General features: G+C 27.2%; 1 protein-coding gene across 1 annotated transcript in view; it reads left to right on the forward strand.

Annotated features, from left to right (window-relative positions):
• Positions 1–2,723: 2,723 nt before the first annotated feature.
• LOC136080071 (uncharacterized) overlaps positions 2,724–20,078 on the forward strand; it is a 112,716-nt gene continuing 95,361 nt past the window's right edge. Inside the window, exons 1-2 of the mRNA XM_065796684.1 lie at positions 2,724–2,955; positions 10,733–10,939. Coding sequence (XP_065652756.1) covers positions 2,871–2,955; positions 10,733–10,939 — 292 coding nt within the window. The 5' untranslated portion in view covers positions 2,724–2,870. The remainder of the gene's footprint in view (positions 2,956–10,732; positions 10,940–20,078) is intronic.

A 20,078-nucleotide genomic window follows, 5' to 3' on the forward strand; every position in this document is an offset into this window, starting at 1 on the left:
GTGTGTAATTTAAATTAATTAGTGCTTTAAAGTGTGACGCTCTCCTAAGAACCATACATGTGTCACAGATGAGGTTTCGGGTAGCAACAGTATCAAAATCATAACGTCATTTATCAAAGACGTTTCATCGTTATCGTCCCTAATGTCCATGATTTACGTCATGCTAGTCTTATCGCAATAGTTACAGCCTCACTTCTAAAAGTGCTAATACCTATCTCTACCTAATATAGCATAACACCAAAGTTCTCCGATATTAGTGGTTTATCTATTCATATATATATATATATATATATATATATATATATATATATATATACATACATATATATATATATTTATATATATATATATATATATATATATATATATATATATATATATATATATATATATATATATATATATATATATATATATATATATATATATGTATATATATATGTTTGAAAGTATAAATACCAACACATATTAAAAATAAACAATAAATAAAGATTCATGGTTTATTTTTAATATATGTTGCTTATGCGTTCTGTTTGTTTAAAGTATACTTTAACCATAGAATAAATGTTGACTGTAATTTGTGTTTAAGCTTTTTCTCCTTAAAACAAATCAGTGTTTATTCTGTACATCTGTTCGTTTTTCTTTATTTTTATTACTCATCTTCCTTTATATAAAAATTTTATTCACTAAAATTATTTCAATTACCTCTGTCATTGTTTAGCCTAGTTCAAGCAGATTACGTGCATCAAATATAACAAAAGTTTAGATTCCTTAAATTTTGTTGATGACAGCAAATCAAAAAATATGAAACGAATTTAAACATTTTATTTTTCTAACAACAAAGCTAGTAATTATAGTATATTTTCTTCAATCGCACTAAATGAAAAATGAGTATAAGAGAGAAAAGTAGACTTGAGAGGTATGCTCAAGGCACTTTTGTTTTTCGTATTGTTACTAGTTATTTTAGGTGCTCCAAGATGTACTAACCCATTGGACACGGGACTTTAAATAGTCGTCTTTTGAACGTTTTGGATGTTTTTCAAACGTTCAAAAGACGTCTAAAACGTCTTTTTTAGATTCCATGCCCACTGGGAACGATGTAGTAGTATTTAGCCAAGAACTCCACGTCTCCGTACTTACAATTGATGGATAAACAGCGAGAGACGGCGTTGAACCACGTTCTGGTTTAAACAATATTGACTTAGGAGATTTTTAAAGCTTTGAAACTTTAACCTTAGTTTAAAAACCAATCATCAATATATCAGCAATCAAATATTAATCAACTAAACAATCATTAATCAATCATCAATTGTAATCATTCAAGAAACCCAAATCGCATTGTTTATTAAATATTTCATTGAATATGGTGAAATATTAAACGTGTTTTGATCAAGTTTAAAATTTTCTACAGGCTTTAAACTATATCCCATAAAAAAATGCACGTTCACCATCAAATTAAAGCTTTTTAGCGTCATTTTTACCAGTCATTTATTTTCAGTTTACGCTATTTTGATTGCTCTGGGTAAATTATATTGCTGCGGGCTATAGGATTTGTCGTGTTTAATGCTTTCAGATTTAAAATGCAAGTAATAATATAAACTTATATATTGCTGCAAACATGATGCTGCAGCAATATATCAAATTAGTGCAAAATTTCTTGATCAGATTTACGATGTTTTCTTTACATAATTAGTGACGAAATAAAAGTTAAAAAAATATTATTTAGACAAAGTTTAAAAATAAATAGTGACAATCATAAACCTCAAAAGTAATACTTTATTTAGTGATTTTTAATTAATAAAATAAAAGAATGTCATAACACTTAAAACTTTTGTACAAGTTATTATTTGTGGAATTTCATTTTGCCCAGGGGCAATTTAAATATATGTAATAATAGGTTATTATATATATTTAAAATTAAAAACCTATGATAAGTTTTTTAAATAAACTGTTTAAATTGTCTCTGTAAGGATAAAAATAATTTTTAATTCGTTTTTGTTAAGTTTACTGGTTGTTTGATTTTTAAAACAGCTGTTTCGATCAAGGAATTAAATTGTTTCAATTTAGGAAACCAGTCTTGTCTTGATTCGAACAAAATGATGCTTTGACATAACCGAATTTATTTCCAATAAGAATACAATTAATAAAGTCATTAGTAATGAATAAAAGTTTAGTTAAATTGTCTGTTTGCATTAATCGAATCATAAATATTTTCATAGTTAAGCCATCATTGTTTTAGAAATATTTGATTCTTAAGTGAACCAATTTCAGCAACTCTTGCTTATATGAGAAATAAAATGTTTTAGTAAACGGCTCATTAAAGATTGTTTTAAAAACCGTATTTTATATAGGCCATATTTGTGTAGTTTTGCGCTAACTATAAATTGTTTTAGCGTCATTTCTTGTTGTACCTAAAAACAATTTATAAAACATAAAAATAGCAGCGTAATAAATAATTTTCTTTTAAGTGATGTTTTCAGTTTGATAAATAATTAGAAATATAGTTATAAAATATTTAGCACTATTAAAAACTAAAATTGTTTTTCACTTTTATTTTATATGAAAAATGAAATCAAATAAATAAATAAAAATCGTGAATATTCACATCATTTTCAAAGTTTTTCAAAGATTAGTTATTAGTTCCAAGATTGGATATTATTAACTACAAAGTCATAAATAAAAGATGAAAGTGAAAAAAATTTCTCAGAATATTCAAGACTTACAAAAACTTTTTTTTATTATAACTTTTAGAAGATTTACTTCAATACACCAGAGTAAAGAAACATAAAGAATTTAAATTAAATACCTGGTGTATTCTTTCAAATTTTCTCTCAAGAATAAAACCTACAAAGCCGAGAAACATAAGGCAAATGACTACGGTAAACTATAAAAAGTTTATCAGTTTGTTGATAATCATTATCATGTTGCTCTGTGTGTGCTACAGACCAGTGCGCGGTATGTTGTAGTAATAAATTACAGTTTTCTAGCAAATTGTTAGTGCCATAAAGAAATTTTGCATATTTACATATATGTTGCACATACTAACTAGTTAAAACAGTATAATGACTTTCTTAAATTCAATAATAATAATATTAAAGTTATTATGTATATATATATATATATATATATATATATATATATATAATATATATTATATATATATATATGTATATATATATATATATATATATATATACATGTATATATATATTTTTGTATATATATATATATACATATATATGAAGGGCTCAGTGGAAAAAGTACTTAAGTTACATTTTTTCAAAAATGAGTTAAGACCGGTATATTATTCGATTACCTCCCCTAAACCATCCCTGTAAATTTGGGCCATGGAAAAAGTACCAAAGTAGCTCAAATCGAATACTATACATCAGCTGTTTTGGTAAAATTTTGAAGAAAAAGTTCTTAAGTGCTGATCTTTAGGGAAAAAAGTTTTCAACTGTTAACAACCAATCACAAAATTACTGCCAGCCAATAAAAATGCACCAAAGAGTCACACTCTTCCTGTTACTTTCAACAACAATGGCTGACACCGTAGTTGAGAAAAGTGAAAACAAAACTGGGAAAAAAAGAAAATCTACACCAAATAAATGGTCAAAGACTGCAATAAAGCGTGCCAATGCTTCAGGTATGTTGTTTATTGAGTAATCAAAATAATGAAATTAAAGATAGCTATGTATACTAACTTATACTTAAAAAAAAAATCACTTTACTTTAAATCATGCCATGAGGTATGATGCTATAATTTCGGCTTCGATGCTGTACAGACTGTACACAGTACTGTTATCACTGCAGAATTTTGGCGATTTGAGGACTTTATTATTAATATTATGTAAAATCTAGATCTAGTCTGTTTTAAATTATACGTATATTTGCCTAAGTTATTTATTTCTATTGAATTAAACAGTTCTCAGTTCTATTTTTAAATAGTAGGCCCTATCTTAATTTGATTTTTTTTTAATTTATAGTTTATAGATCTAGTTACTAGATTTAGTATTAGCCTATCTATACTATTAGTATTACGCCCTCTTCACCTCACTCATTTTATGTTGTAGCCTAATTTAAAATGTAAACTTTATATTTGCAGGCGATGCGCACAAAAACCACGTGGGAAAGGATGTTGATGAAAGGAGCCAGCACTATGTGGACTGCAGATGCAAATGCCTAGAGAAGTTTAACGATGGAGAAAAGAGTAATATTTTAAAAGAATTTAATGAGCTTGCCGAACATGAGAAACAAAACATTTATTTAAGGGGTTGCATTTCTGTAAAAGAAGAAAACAGTATTAAGCGAAAACAGAGTCAGGCAGTCCCCACAACATTCCGTAGCAGCTACAGCTATACAATAAAAGAAACTGGCTCTCCTATACCTGTGTGCAAAAATGCTTTTTGTGCTTTGCACGGTATTTAGGAATCACGCCTGAAAAAAAAAGTCTTTGACTTTGAAGAACCCCTACAAGACTTAAGAGGAAAGCATGGCCATCACAAAAAACTTAATGATGAGATTCGCCAAGCAATCCGTCAACATATTTCTTCATTTCCTGCAAGAGAAAGCTACTATTCTCGAGCAGACAATAAAAAAAGGATCTACCTAACCTCTGACCTTAACATTTCTGAGATGTTTAGGTTGTTTTTGGAACAACACCCAGACATGAAAACTATCGCCAAAGAATGAATCTACAGAGATATTTCAACTATGAATTTAATATTAGTTTTGGGTTTCCACGCATGTGTGTGACACATGTGAAAAATTTAATGCTGATATTAAATCTGCCACTGTCAACATAAATAATGATTTGGTGTTAAAACTGAGAACTGAACATGAAGTTCACAAAAGAAAAGGGGATGCCTTCTACGAGCAGATAAGAGAGGACAAGCATCTTGCTCTTTCTACTGATGATACTCAAGTCATAGCTATGGATTTTTAAAAGAACCTGCTTCTACCTGTTACTGGGATTGGTCAGGAATACTACAAAAGACAGCTGGTTGTGCATAACCTTGGCATTCACGATGTTTGCTCTGGAAATGCTTCGATGTACATTTACGCCGAAAACTTTGCTCACAAAGGACCCAATGAGGTTCTTTCATGTCTGGAACACTATATAGATGAATTGCCAGAGTCAATAAGGAAACTGGTCATTTTCACAGATAATTGTTTTTCACAAAACAAGAACCAATACATTGTCGCTTTTTTGCAAAATTTTTGTAATACTAAACTCAGTGAAGTTATTATTAAGTACCCTATTCCTGGTCACATCAGAATGCCATGTGACAGAGACTTTGGCAGGATTGAAAAAAAAAAATTAAAAACAGATAAGTTTCATAAGCCTTCTAACCTGGTAAATCTTATTTCCAAATCAAGCATTAATAGTTCATGGAAAATTGTGCATGTCGAACATCCATTTACTGACAATTTGGAAATGGACAGTAGACCTGTTGTTAAGGTTAAAGATTTTAAATCTAGCCTGGATAAAGTAATTAAAGCGCCAGAGGGTATTGCCAGTCTCAGAGGGATTTTATTTGAAAGGCTGAAGAACCCTGTAGGCAGAGGTCAATGACTGGCCCCCTCACTTCCACTTTAAATTTATTAAAAAGGGGAAAATCACTGAGCACCTTAAAATCGGCAATTAAAGATTGCCCTTTGGCATTCAACGGTTTTCTTCCAATAAAAAAAGCAAAATTTAATGATATTATGTCACTTTTGTCGCATGTCCATCTTCCAGAGAGTGTAACTTTTTACACTTCCCTCAAACCTATAGAAATGTCTCCAGAAGAGGATGAGCAAGCTGATGATTTTGAATAGGGCATTAATTTAATTTAAATTTGTATAGATAATTATTATGGTAAATAGTGTTACTATCAAGATTGTAAATAATGATCACATCACATTTGTTTAACTATTTTTGTTGACCAATAGTGTAAATTCACTTTGTGTTTATACTTTTTTGTTTAAAATTTGAATGGAAATAAACATTTTGACATAATCATAAACAGAATCTTGTCAAAAAGTGTGTCTATTGTTAAAGAATGTTACTATTTGCCATTAGATGTTTACCTTAAAGGCAGTCTTTTAATAAAATGATTTTCCAGTAGGTATTATTCAAATAGCAACTATAACAAGTATCAGTAGATTGTTCCATCTTATGTAACCTACACTAATAGGCAGATGATCACTGATGAACTTAACACTGGCAGCAGAAATGTTATCTACCTATTAATTAAACATCATACTAACAGCTGCTTGAATTATAAATAAACAGGGTGTGAGAAGGGAACTATTATAGATTGACAAAAACATTTATTGGTGCAAAACATTGCTGGTAAATTTAAAAATTAAGTTGAAAATAAAAATTTAGGGCAAAAAGTACCAAAGTGCAAAACATCTTATTTATCACAAAATCATTATTTTTTTACAAAACAAGTATAAAACTTGGTTTAGATATGTAGCAGTGTGTGCTGGATATAAAAAAAAATGTTACAGTTGAGTAAAATGAATAAAAGGTATTTCAGCTTCAATTTAAAAACATTGACCTACTTTTTCTCAAAACTCTCAAAATACACTAATGTACTTTTTCCACTGAGCCCTTCATATGTATATATATATATATATATATATATATATATATATATATATATATATATATATATATATATATATATATATATACATACACACTTTTTTTATATTTCGTTATTCATAACGCAGAAAACGTAAAAGAAACGAAAAAAAAATGAATCATTGTTCATAAATCATATTGTTTATTTAATTTTTTATTACAAATCTAATCGTTTAGTCATTTTCGCTACTTGATGTACACACTACTTTGCACAAAGTGCATAGGCCACTTTTTATGATGGTTCCTGTGTCATAGCACTCATCGAACCAAGCTTTGAATCTGATGCATTGAATCCAATCATCTTTCTTACTTTTATCATTGTAAAAGAGTTCGCAATCATCACAAAATGTATCTTCGTCATTCTTACTTCTCTTTTTCGATAATTTGCGAGTTTTTTTCAAATTGTGTTTCGTGACCCCTTTTGTTTGACATTGCCTGGGCGTTTCAATTATTTTATTCGCAACTAAATTTCGAATGACAATAATAGCTTGCACATTTAATGATATTCTGTTTTTTACTTTTCTAATTATTTTAGGTGATGAAATTATTGAACGGATACTTGATGTAGGGTCTGAAGATCTAGGTTCCAAAGTACTAAAGTTGTCAACATGAGGATTTTTGATGTTTATACGATTAGAAATTTTACTGGGCGCAAAAGCTACTTAGGGGATAGTATTAGGGTTAAAAGGATAGATTCCTATAGATCAGATATCTGATATGACATTTGCTGGTGTAGCGGTACGTAACCATGCTACAGTAAATAATAGTGGTAATAGCAATTTTGACAGTGATTGTCCAAGAAAGTTTCTTCGGAAATTATCAATGAAAACATTTCAGTAAATTTTTAATGGTTTAAAAACACTTTTGTCCAGAGGTTAAAGATTGTGACTACAATGCGTTTGAAGACAAAGCATATGGATGTTAAACTTTTCAGCTTCCTCTATTATAGCAATATCAAAATGACTACGATGCCCGTCAAAAATCAACAAAGCTTTTCCTGTTTATTGGTGCTGGTTAAAATGAAGCAAAAAAGTTAAAAGTTCTTCCTTAGTAATATATCCTTTTGGAGTCATGCGAAAAATACTTCCAGGTTGCAAGTTATCCCCGTATTCATGTTTCGAATTTTTTCCTTTATACAAAATCATAGGTGGAATTCAAAATGTTCCAGTAGTATTTGTACATGCAACTGCTGTAAAAGTTTCTCATCTCTCTTCATGAGTAGCTGTGTGTACACGCTTTGCTCTTTTTTTTGCCATTAACTACAGTGCCAGTCATTGTTAATTGTAATTCAGATTCATCGACGTTGTAAATCAATTCAGGATGGTGTGTTAAACTTAATTTTTCGTAGACTTTATCAAAAAGATTCTAAAAGTTTTGAACAGTTTCAGCATTGAATCGCATTAGCCTACCATAACTCAAACTTTCACATTTCCTTAGAGCAACATCAGGATGGCGCTTAAGAAATCCTGCATGCCAATCTTTGCCTGAAATTATTTGTTTCATTGGTATAGTTATCTTAATTTTAATATTTCATTTAAATGTATCAAAAAAACTGATTTTGAATAATTTTTTAAATTCGAATATAAAATAGAAGTTAAAAACTGTTATGGTAAGTACCAGCAATTTCATTCTTTAAACAATGTGGCAGTTTTTTTTGAGTACATATTTCATTTGTATATTTTCTAAGTTGTATTCTTGTTATACCAAATCCAATTTCTTGAAGACAAAATACTCGTTGCTTCAACTCAGATTCTACTGTTTCGGGAATTATGCACTTTCAACCTAGTTTACGTTTTGGTGATCTATCTTTTCTCGTTTCTTTGAGGAAAGTTATAATCTCGCAATGCTGCCGCCACTGGGTTTCCAGTTCTAACAGAATATAGTGCTTTTTTCAATCCTCCGTTTTCCATACAAAATACAAACAAAAATTATGTTTGACAATTTTTCTAACAAAGTTTTATAAATTAATTAAAAAATCAACATTGCATTTGTCAAGTGACAACAAAAGCATTTATAAACATCTTAAAGTTTAAAACAATAAAATAAGGAGATTGTGAAAAGATAGCAATAACAAAAGTACATTTAAAAGGAATAGGTATACCCAAACCCAAAACAGTCATTTTTGCGTTAAATGATGCAATTAGCGCAGCAACTTAAGAAATATTTTTAAAGAACTTTAAAATTTATGTTTTTTGTTTCGTTTTTTTAAACTTCAACATTAAATTTCAGTAGTTTAAAGTAAATTTGATAGCAAAAATATTAAATTACAAGCTTCGAGTGCAGTTACAACACATATACACAAAATCTCAATATTGAAAAACAAAATAAACATGAGGCGTTATTTGCCCATTTCAGTCTGACGATATTGGCCAGATATCAATGTTTTATGTAAAACCGGTTTAATCGTTTACATTGTGAACATTGCTTACTTTTTAAAATCAAATAATGTATTGGGCGCATGAATAAACGAAAATAACAATAAAACACTGATTGTTTTGAGTGTAAATAGAAACAACACTTTTTAGATCAATGATAAAAAAAGTTAAATGGTCTAAAGTCACGCTCTCTACACTGTATAGAATAATTGCGAATAACTCAAAACCACAATAAAATGGTCGAAAGTTCAAAAAATATGAAAAATAATTTATCTACAAAGTTCTGACAATGCTTCCTAAATTGCGCCGCTAAATATTCTTTAAACCAACTGTAAAAAATGAAATGGTGCTATTAGACTACTTTACCCTATATATATATATATATATATATATATATATATAGAGAGAGAGAGAGAGAGAGAGAGAGAGAGAGAGTGAGTGAGTTAAGTAGATAGATATTTATAGAGATAAATTTTTACGTAATGTCAAAAGAAAAGCAATTTCTGGCTAATTATTTGACGTATGTTGTGCTAGAGCATCTTTATGATAAAGGGGTAGACCACTTTTACTAGACCAAAATGTTGTTTTTAATTTACCTTATTCAAAAATTTATCTTCTCTTTTTTCGTGTATAAATAAAGCAGGGTTAGTGTTTGGAAATGTGAAAAAAATTTAAATTAACACCATTTTTTATTTTAGCTATGCCTTTGCATCCACAAAGACTACTGTTGTTTATTATATAAAGATTTTACAAAACTATTTTACTTGATTATTACTCTTAACATGAATATTGTTCGTGAAGTATTTTTTAAATAATTGTTATTTTTTTTTACATTTATAATTTTTATTAAATAATTAGTAAAGTATAAAGATATTATATGGTAATATAAATACGTACGATTGGGGCTCGGTGATAAGACAAAATAATTTCTTCCACTTGCCCCGCCAGTGTTTTTATTTTAAATATTTAAATTGTAAAAGTTATTTAACGGCAAAATAAAGAAACAAACAAACAATCACAAAAAAAAAATAATAAAAATTTGCAAGGTATTATTTGTCCCTATATTTTGCCTACCATATTTTTTATTATTTATTTATCTATTTGTCAGATAAAATAAAAATTATAGAGTAAATCTTATTTGTAAAAAAATTTTGTAAAAATCATTTTTAAGTACATTGAGTACGAGATTGACTTTTACATAGACATACACATATGTCAAGCGGCGTTTTTTATTCGGAGCTTAAACCCAAAAATGCTTCTCTTTGACTTCCTTCATTAGGTATGACACATATTTCGTAATATGGAAAAATAAATATATATAAGTTTAAACTCTCCTCAATTTGAGTATATTACAAGTTTAATAAGGTCATAATTTTTAACGCAAAGAAACTATTGTTTAAAACTAAAAAACTTATTAAAGAATATCAACTTATCAAAGTTTATTAACTTGTTGGTCTCACATTTGGGGCAGTTGAGGTGAAAGCACTAAATATCTTATGTTCTCAAACTCTTATCAGCGCAATTCAGTTTCATAAAAGTGGTCATTGACGCGGACCGTTTCTATGAATACTGCAATGCTGCTAACATAATTTGAGCAAAGTATATAGTTCTAAATATGTATTTAGGGTTTCTGTGATATGGACAATGTTATCTAGCAAATTTATTTATATCATAAGTTTTGTTATTTTTAAATTCTTATATAAAAGTTTAATTTTTAATATAGGATGCATTTGGGAGGAAAATACTAGGCCAGATAATAATGGAGGTATAGCATCAGTTTTCAGTAATACACAAAACGATTGCTGTTTATATTGTCTAAACAACTTTACTGACACCTTTGCTGCTTTTTTCATGGATTCACAGTGCACATGTTTAAATGTAAATCACGAGAGAATTGCGGATAATGGAGCCTATTACACATATATAACAAGTATGATATTTTTTTAAAAATTAATTTTTCTAAACTTTAAGTTAATTTTAACACTAAATAAAGCCACTCAAACTAAAAAAAAATTATAAATGGGATAGAACATTATAATATTCTTATATAGCAGAGGTTGGCAACTAGTTTTAAGTAGAGAGTTATTTTTCCTTAAAAAATTTTTAAAAAACTTTTTGACAGTCTCGAATAAGCTTGTGTAAAAAACTGAAACCTATAATCAATAACTTATTATTTCTTTATGGCATTTAAATATCTTAAATACTTGTTTTAAAATATTATAAATTAAAAAAACAAATAGACAAAGCAAAAAGTTTTTGAGATTTTTGTGAGTATATTGGTAAAGCGGTAGTGGTGTTGTCGTATCATGTAGTATAAGTGCAGTGCTTGCTTCATAAGTGAAAAGTTCCAAGTTCAATGCCAACCACGTCCCTGGTAGTATCGAGTTCAACTTGTTTCTCCGCGCAGCGGCATTGTTTTTCAGTTTTCGTGTTTCGGAATTGTAAATTTGAAAGATGTTTTTACCACAGTTAAAGTAGTCTCATCAACTCCAGTGACATTTTGTTTATTCAACTTCTCAGACTTTAGGGGCTGAATTAACAAATGAAAAAAGAGTGAACTGATTCAACAAGTATTTTTACACCGATTTCCTAAACTTAGGTCTTTAGTTTTATATAATTAAAGAAAGTTTTTTCCATTTTTGATCTACTTCAAATTTTTCTTTATTTCTTTCAACATATCTAGCTCTGTTTGCAAAGTTTTTTTAGTCTCAAGTCTATTAACTGAAGTTCAAATTGAGCTCTATTGACCTTCCGAGCAAAACCGTCAGGCTTGGCCCATGCATGGGCCACCATAGGCTGACAAGCATGGTTCAATCCAAGTCTTGCTTACCGTTTAAGGCATGGTCCATGCATGGCAGCCGTTTTTCGAACGGTGTTTAGCCGATGCTTTGCCATTGCCTTTTTTAATGCTACTTTTGGTTCATTTTGTTTGTTTTTAACATTTATTGCTATTTTTATAAATAACCAATACTTTAATAAACGGGAGATTTTAACTCAGAGACTTTTGGGAGACAAATGCATGATTTTAACTTAAAGATTTTAAAGTAAAACAAGTCAGGAAGAAAAAGGTGAAGTGGGGTGATGTTTGTCTACCTAAAAAGTCGCATGAGTGATATAAAAATGTGGAATATTTTAAACTATAAATACGCAGTCATTTAGCAAAACGTTTTATATTACCAAATATTTTAATTTTAAGAAAATTGCCTTGCATTCCAATACATAAAAAATTTAAGGTTAGCGAGCGATTAAACTTCAACCATCATTTCAATTTGATGCTTGCATGAGCTAACATTTGGTATTTTTTAATATCCTTATTTTTCTGCCTGTCAAACTGATAGATTCAGGAATTACACAAGTCACCTGAAAATAGCCAAAAGTGAAGAAATTGTTAAATAAGTATAAAATTGTAACCAAAATAGCAAAATGTAAAGTAACTATAAAACTGTAAAATAAACTATAAAGTTTAGTAATAAGATTTAAATAAGAAAGTATTAGATTTATCTCTTCTACATTAATTAAGTAATACATATTTTTACATATTAGAAGGAATACAAAATAAAATTAAAAAAAAAAGAAGTATAAATAATAAAATAAAAAAAAAAAAAAATCATTACGAGCATATATATTTACATTTGAAGATTTTTTTGTTGCTGTTTTCTTTTATTTTATATATCAATTTCCATATCAATAAAATTTCTTGAGATTCAATATAAAAAGAATATCTTACGTTGTTTATCCAATAAATCAGAACTCATTGACTTCATGATAACATTAGAAAATCGTGTTGTTTTTGAAAAAATACTCTTAATGAAATACTACATATAAAAATTATAAAAACACATTCCAATTATCTTAAAACTATAAACACATTTAGATCTACATAAATGTAACTTTAAATATTCTGTATTTCAATAAATGATTTCAATACATTAAACGCGTTTAACTTGCAAAGGGATAAAGCAAAAGCCTAAAGGAAGATCGTCATTACTATTTGATGTCGTCAAGCGCTAACGCTTGTTGCTACGATAACCTCCGATTTTACGACAATCTTTCTCTCCTGACGATGTACCAGGTGATTTAAAAGTCATTTAAATAGTTTTGCACCTAATTTCTAATAATAAATAGATATTAAAGCACTAAACTTACATTTAAAGTAGCAATATATTTATATATTATAACTTATCTATAGATTAAAAAACTAATTTGCTCATAATATTGTGTTATCTTCATTTTACTTTTTTACAATATTAGTTTTCATCACTCTTTATTACATTGTTAAGCTAACATCATTATTCAATTTAATTCTAACAATTAACTCAATTGTTTTGCACGTTTTGCACAACCACCATTTGCTTTCATTTGCCATCTGTATTAGATGAGTACATGTACTACATGACATCTGTATTCCATGCTCCTTTTTCATGTTTTTGAACTGCAACTAATTAATTTAAAACAAGATTTTTAGATGCGATCCACTCAATTACCACAAAACAGTTGTTTATTAATTTACCTACTGTTGATTATGCCAGGATTTTGTTTTAACTTCAAGATAGTGCTGCTACATCAACTATCTTATAGCCTGCTGCTACAAGGAAGTGCCGCAGCATCGACTGAAGGGTTGGTTGGGGCTGGCAGTCTATTAAATAATTAAAAAAAAAAATATTCCTTATGTTTATATTAAAAAGTCCCACTTTTAGCAAGTCTCAGAACAAACAAAAATGTAAAGTTATTTTATGCCGCTTAACTTCAAACTTACCCATTTATATAAGTTAATGGTATAACAATATATCTATATATTTTATATTTAACATTATGTTTATGGATATATATAACTATGATATACAAAAATATATCTATATATATATATACAAAAATATATCTATATATATTTTAATAATTTTATATTTATGCATTTATGTATATATGTAATTATAAGTACTTAAATATAATTACACATATATAATTTATTTATACTGGAAATGATACAAATATAAAACCAATAATATAAAGTATAAATGATTTGAGATCCTTAAATTATTATTGTACTATTGGTACAACATTAAAAAGTCATTGGTTATACCTCGTTGAAATATAACATTTGCCGAATGTTATATTCTATGACAATATTCATTATTAAATAGTATAACCTATAAAAGTATAATCTATATAATATAGTATAACTTATGACAGTATATTACATAATATCATAGTATTTGATTATATTTTAAAAGTAAGTGAATGTTTTTTGAGGAACTCAAATCATTTATGCTTTATAATATAAAATATAAATGATTTGAGATCCTCAAAAAACATTTACTTTTAAAATAAAATAAAATATTTTGATATTATGTAATAAATTGTTTCAAATTATTTATAAATTATATTATTTATTTTATATAAAATAAATAAAGTATAAAATATTAACTTACTTCTAAAATAAGTTCAAATATATGTGCCACAACAATTCGTTTTGCTATAAAAGATTTCTTATCATTTGTTAATAAATTCCAATTAAATAAAGTTAGATAAATTTCCGTTTCTAATCTAACAAAACAGTTTTTTGCACTGATTTTATGCTTAAGCAACATTTACATAAATTTACAGTTTTTAAATACAATGTTGACAATTTTTAAAGTATTTATACTAGGTAAAAATACTAAGAATTTTTTGAATAAATTAAACTTTTAATTTGTTTTAATAAAGTTAAAAAATATATAGATCAGAAATAATGAAGAGTCACACAGTTTTAAATGAGCCTAATTTGGCTCGCGAGCCGCGGGTTGTTGACCCCTGTTAGATTAGAATTGATTTATCCAAGTGTCACGTATTACAAAAATTAACATAAATTAACAACAACAATTTTTCATAAATGATATTTACTAGGAGACTGAATAAGTGCAACTTTATAAAGTGCGAGCTAGCATAAATGTAAAGCAGTTGTAAAAACTGTCATTAGTGCAAACTTGCATAAGTGCAAAAATACGAAAAAGAAAAGAATATGTTTAATTTAATCTAAACTAAAATTAATAATTTGATGAACAAATATAAAATAAAGAAAAAAAAGAAAAAAAAAAGGAAATAAGAAAAGGAAATAAGAAAAGGAAATAAGAAAAGGAAATAAGAAAAGGAAATAAGAAAAGGAAATAAGAAAAAGAAATAAGAAAAGGAAATAAGAAAAGGAAATAAGAAAAGGAAATAAGAAAAGGAAATAAGAAAAGGAAAAAGTACATATAAACTACTACTTAATTTAAATACAACTTTCAATAGTTATACCAAATAGTTCAATAGTTACACCAATAATAAAGAATAAACGTTTACAAAATAACAAAAGAACTTCAAATTCGAAAAAGATATCAACAATTCAAAATAATCAATAAAAATCACACAGAAAAAGAATTAAAAAAGGAGAAGTAAAAATTATTTATTAAAAGAGAAAAGAAGAACTTGATTTAATATAATTTTTATTTAACTTGTTTTGTTAATCTTATTTTATTAATTATTTCAATTTATTACTATTATCCATTATTATATATATATTATTGCTAAATATATTACTTTTATCTTTAATTTAGTTATTAATATATTATTTTTACTTTTACTTATTATTGTTTTATGCTATTTCTGTTTTTGTTTTTAATATATTTATAATATTAGATATAACTTTAATACAATTTTCTATTTAATATATAGTTAGTTATAAATTCTTATTTTTCGTTTGTGAAATAATATTACTTATTATCCATTGTTTTGTGATTATAACTATTGATTTATATTAGTTTGTTCATGAATACTGCTTAATTTACGATAGATAAAAATAGTATTACTACTATTATAATTGTTTTTATTATAATTACTACTTATAATATTGTGTCGTTATTATTTTTCATTGTTATTTTCATTATTATTTTGTCTTTTTTTCTTTTAAAACTTAATAACTTCTTTTGAGTTTCTCAAATTTTCTTCTTTTATCTTTCTTATTAGTTTTACTATGACCACTACTTTTAGGGGAGTATGCACTGCCTGTACAAAAAAAGTAAGTATAAGTTGCCGTGCAACTCAATGTGATGTATGTTTATTTTGGACTCATTCAAAATGCAGCACGCTTTATGATCATGGGTACAACTTAACATATTTAAAACGCTCATCATGGCTGTTTGTAAATTGTATTAAAGGTGTCTTTCCATTAATTGATGTATCTGATAATGAGTTTAAACTACTCCTCTCTTCAAATAAAATTATTACAACTGATGACTTGCCTTTATCAACTAAACTCTTTCCAGCATTGGATTTGAATAAAGTCCATACTCAAATTGATAAATCTATTACATCACATGCTTCAATTTCTGATGAGAAAAACTGCTCATCTTTTGATATAGATTGTCAATATTATGACATTAAGAATGTTCTCATTTTTTTCTCATAACTTTGACATCATAAACTCTATATCCTTTTTCCATTTAAACATATCCTCTTTACAAAAGCACTTCAAAGATCTGAACATATTACCATTAGTTAGTTTTGAAATTAGCATTATTGGAATTACAGAAAAAAGGTTAAAAAAAAAATCTCTTTCCACAAATTCAATTATTATTCAAAATTATAATTTTGAGCAAAACCAACCGAATCTTCTTGTGGTGAAACTTTGTTATATTTATCAAAAAAACTTATTTAAAAAAGAAAAGATGGTTTGATCGTATACTCACCAAACTATTCAGAATTTACTTTTGTTGAAATAATTTTTGCCAAAGAATCAAATGTTATTGTTGGTTGCATATATAGACACCCGAGCATGAATGTAAACAACTTCAATAAAAAATGTCAGTCCTTCTCTAAAAGTATCTTGTGAAAATAAATCTGTCTATATACTTGGCCATTTTAACATAACTCTGATACAAAGTCAAATTCTGGCTTTGCAACTTCTGATTTTTTAAATTTACTTACTTCTTATAATATTCGCCCCTTAATTACGCTACCAACGAGAGTTACTGACCATTCTGCTACAATCATTGACAATATCTTTTAAAAGGTAACGACTAATAAATTTATTTCAGGAAATCTAAGAACTTCTATTTCTGATTGCCTACCTCAATTTCTTATTTGTCCTAACTTCGACAAATTATTTATACCACGCAATCATAATTTACACCGCAAGAACTTAAAAAATTATGATAAAGAATCATTCAAGTCTGAATTATTAAACATTGATTGGAATGACATTACCAATAAAAACGATGTTAACTCTAGTTTTAAAGCACTTATTTCTCAAACAACATTGTTGTTAGATTGCCATGTGCAACTCAAAAAAATTAGTATAAGAGCTACAAACGTTAATTCAAGTCCTGGATTACTAAAGGTTAATAAAATCCATTCAAATTCGAAATCTTATTCAATGGAAAATGTTAAGGATAAAAAATCCGAAAAATACAATTTAACAAAAAACTACCTTTAAACGCTGTAAACATACCATAATTAATCTTATAAAACTGAGTAAAAAAATACATTTAAAAAAAATCTTTATAGAAAATGTAAAAGTCTTCGGGAATCTGGAAAGTCATAAAAAGTCTAATAAATGTCAATAATGTATTTCCAAATTGCTTTCAAGTTAACGAAACATACATAACTTGAATCCAATTTTAATCTGCAAAGAATTCAACAACTTTTCCATAAATATAGCTTATAAACATAATTCTAAAATTCACTCATCTTAGATTAGCTATAATAAGTATCTTAAACATCTAAATCTTCATAGTTTACTGATATCTCAAACAAACCATTCAGAAATCTCATCACTTATATCTTAATTAAAGCCTTGAAAATCATTTTGTCCTAAAGGCATCCCCCAAACATTCGTATTGATTTTAGTTATAAATTTTCTCATATTCTTTCCATGCTATTTAATATCTCCTTCTTATGTAAATTTTTCCTGACATTTTAAAGTTGACATGTGTCATTCCAGTATATATAAATTGCTCAAAACTCTAATGTACTAACGATAGACCAACTTCAATTCAATCTAAAAATATCAAGCTTCTTGAAAAACTAATGTATTCTAGGTTATACTTATTTTTGAGTTTTTTTAACTTTTTAAATGATTTTCAGTTTTGGTTAAATTTTTAACTTAATTTAAACTTTTAAAACTTAATTTAAACTTTTAAAACTTAAATTAAACTTTTAAAACTTAATTTAAACTTTTAAAACTTAATTTAAACTTTTAAAACTTAAATTAAACTTTTAAAACTTAATTTAAACTTTTAACTGTTAAAATGATTTTCAGTTCGGTAAAAATACTCTGCTTGCCACGCTTTAATAAGTTTAACCGAAAAAATAAAAAAGGCACTGGAGACTAGTCATTTTGTTGGTGGTGTTTTTATTGACTCACAAAAAGCATTCAATACTGTTAATCATACCATTTTAATTTCTAAAATTGAACATTACGGCAGCCGAGGAGTTGCTTGTAATTGGTTCCAATCTTATCTTTTAAATTGGAAGCAGTTTGTTAGCATTAACGATTACAAATCAAATAACAATAACATATTTTATGGTGTTTGGCAGGGTTTTGTTCTTAGCCCTTTATTATTTTTGATTTGTATTAATGATCTTAATAATTCTGTCCACTTCTCATCAGCTCATTTGTTTGCTGATGATACTTATATCTTGCATATTAATTCTCAACCCTGTCTCATTATTCCTTGTTTAAGAATATAGACTTAGATCTAAAAGGTTTAGTTCATAGGCTAACTACAAACTTAATTTCCCTGAACATGGAAAAAACTGAACTAATATTTTTTTCATTTCCAAGACAAAAGCTTTTATATAACAACCATGTAACTAAAATTAAAATTAATAATAGACGTTTATATCCAGAACACGTTTTTAAAAACTCGGCATTTTTATAGATTCGAACCTCTCGAGAAATTTTCATAAAGATGCACTCCGTAAAAAAACTTAATCAGGCTAATAGCATGCTTTCAATAACTTGCCATAATGTTAATAAAACTATCCTTAAGAATCTGTATCTTGTAATTTTTCAGTCTCATCTCAACTACTGTGTTCGGGTTTGGAGACAAATTGGCAACTTTAATATTGATAAATAATTATCAGCTCAGCGCAAATCAATCCGAATAATAAATTTTCAGCTCCATAATACAGAAACTTCAAACATTTTCAAAAAAACTTAAAACTCCTACCTTCTCAGCACTTGTTAAATTTTCTTATCATTTTTTTGTTTCTTCTTCTTCTTCTTCTTCTTCTTCTTCTTCTTCTTCTTCTTCTTCTTCTTCTTCTTCTTCTTCTTCTTCTTCTTCTTCTTCTTCTTCTTCTTCTTCTTCTTCTTCTTCTTCTTCTTCTTCTTGTACTTCTTCTTCTTCTTCTTCTTGTACTTCTTCTTCTATTATTATTATTATTATTAATAATATTATTAGACAATTATGAGATAATTATCTCAAGAAGTTTAAATGAAATGTTTTTAGAATTTGTTTAAGTTGATTTTATTTAAGATGAAGAAAAGGAGTCAGTTAAATAAGTTTTATTTTCTTGTAAACAGTAGGGAGACAAATTAATAGACTATTACTGCCTTTCAAAAGTTACAAATATATATTTTACACATACATGCCCATTTATACTTATATATATTCTACAGCAATGGCCCACTTATACTTACGGTTGTATTTCTTTCAATTTGAGAGGAAACTTAAAAGATGGTTAATATCTGAAAACTAGTTGCACTAAATATTTAATTTATAAAAAGCAACTCAAACCTTGTGTGATTATTTATAAAATATATGTATGTTCATGTATACTTAACGCTATGATATAAGTGTTGAGGAAAACTCAAAAAACTCAAGTATAAGGTAAATTTAAATAAACTAAATAAACAAATGCTATAAAAAAAGTTTAAATTAAATTTAAACTAACTGTACATACAACTTGCATAACTTCCAATTTTAGTTTTTTTTTAAACATGTTTAAATTATCATTGGAAAGCTGATGCTTCGATAGTCTCGGTTATCAAAAGAAAATATTTTTATTTTTTGATGGGTTAATCTTTGAAGGGTAAACCAGACAGAGTT

This window comes from Hydra vulgaris, chromosome 05 (assembly GCF_038396675.1).
Source record: "Hydra vulgaris chromosome 05, alternate assembly HydraT2T_AEP".
In the NCBI taxonomy this organism is placed as follows: Eukaryota; Metazoa; Cnidaria; class Hydrozoa; order Anthoathecata; family Hydridae; genus Hydra; species Hydra vulgaris.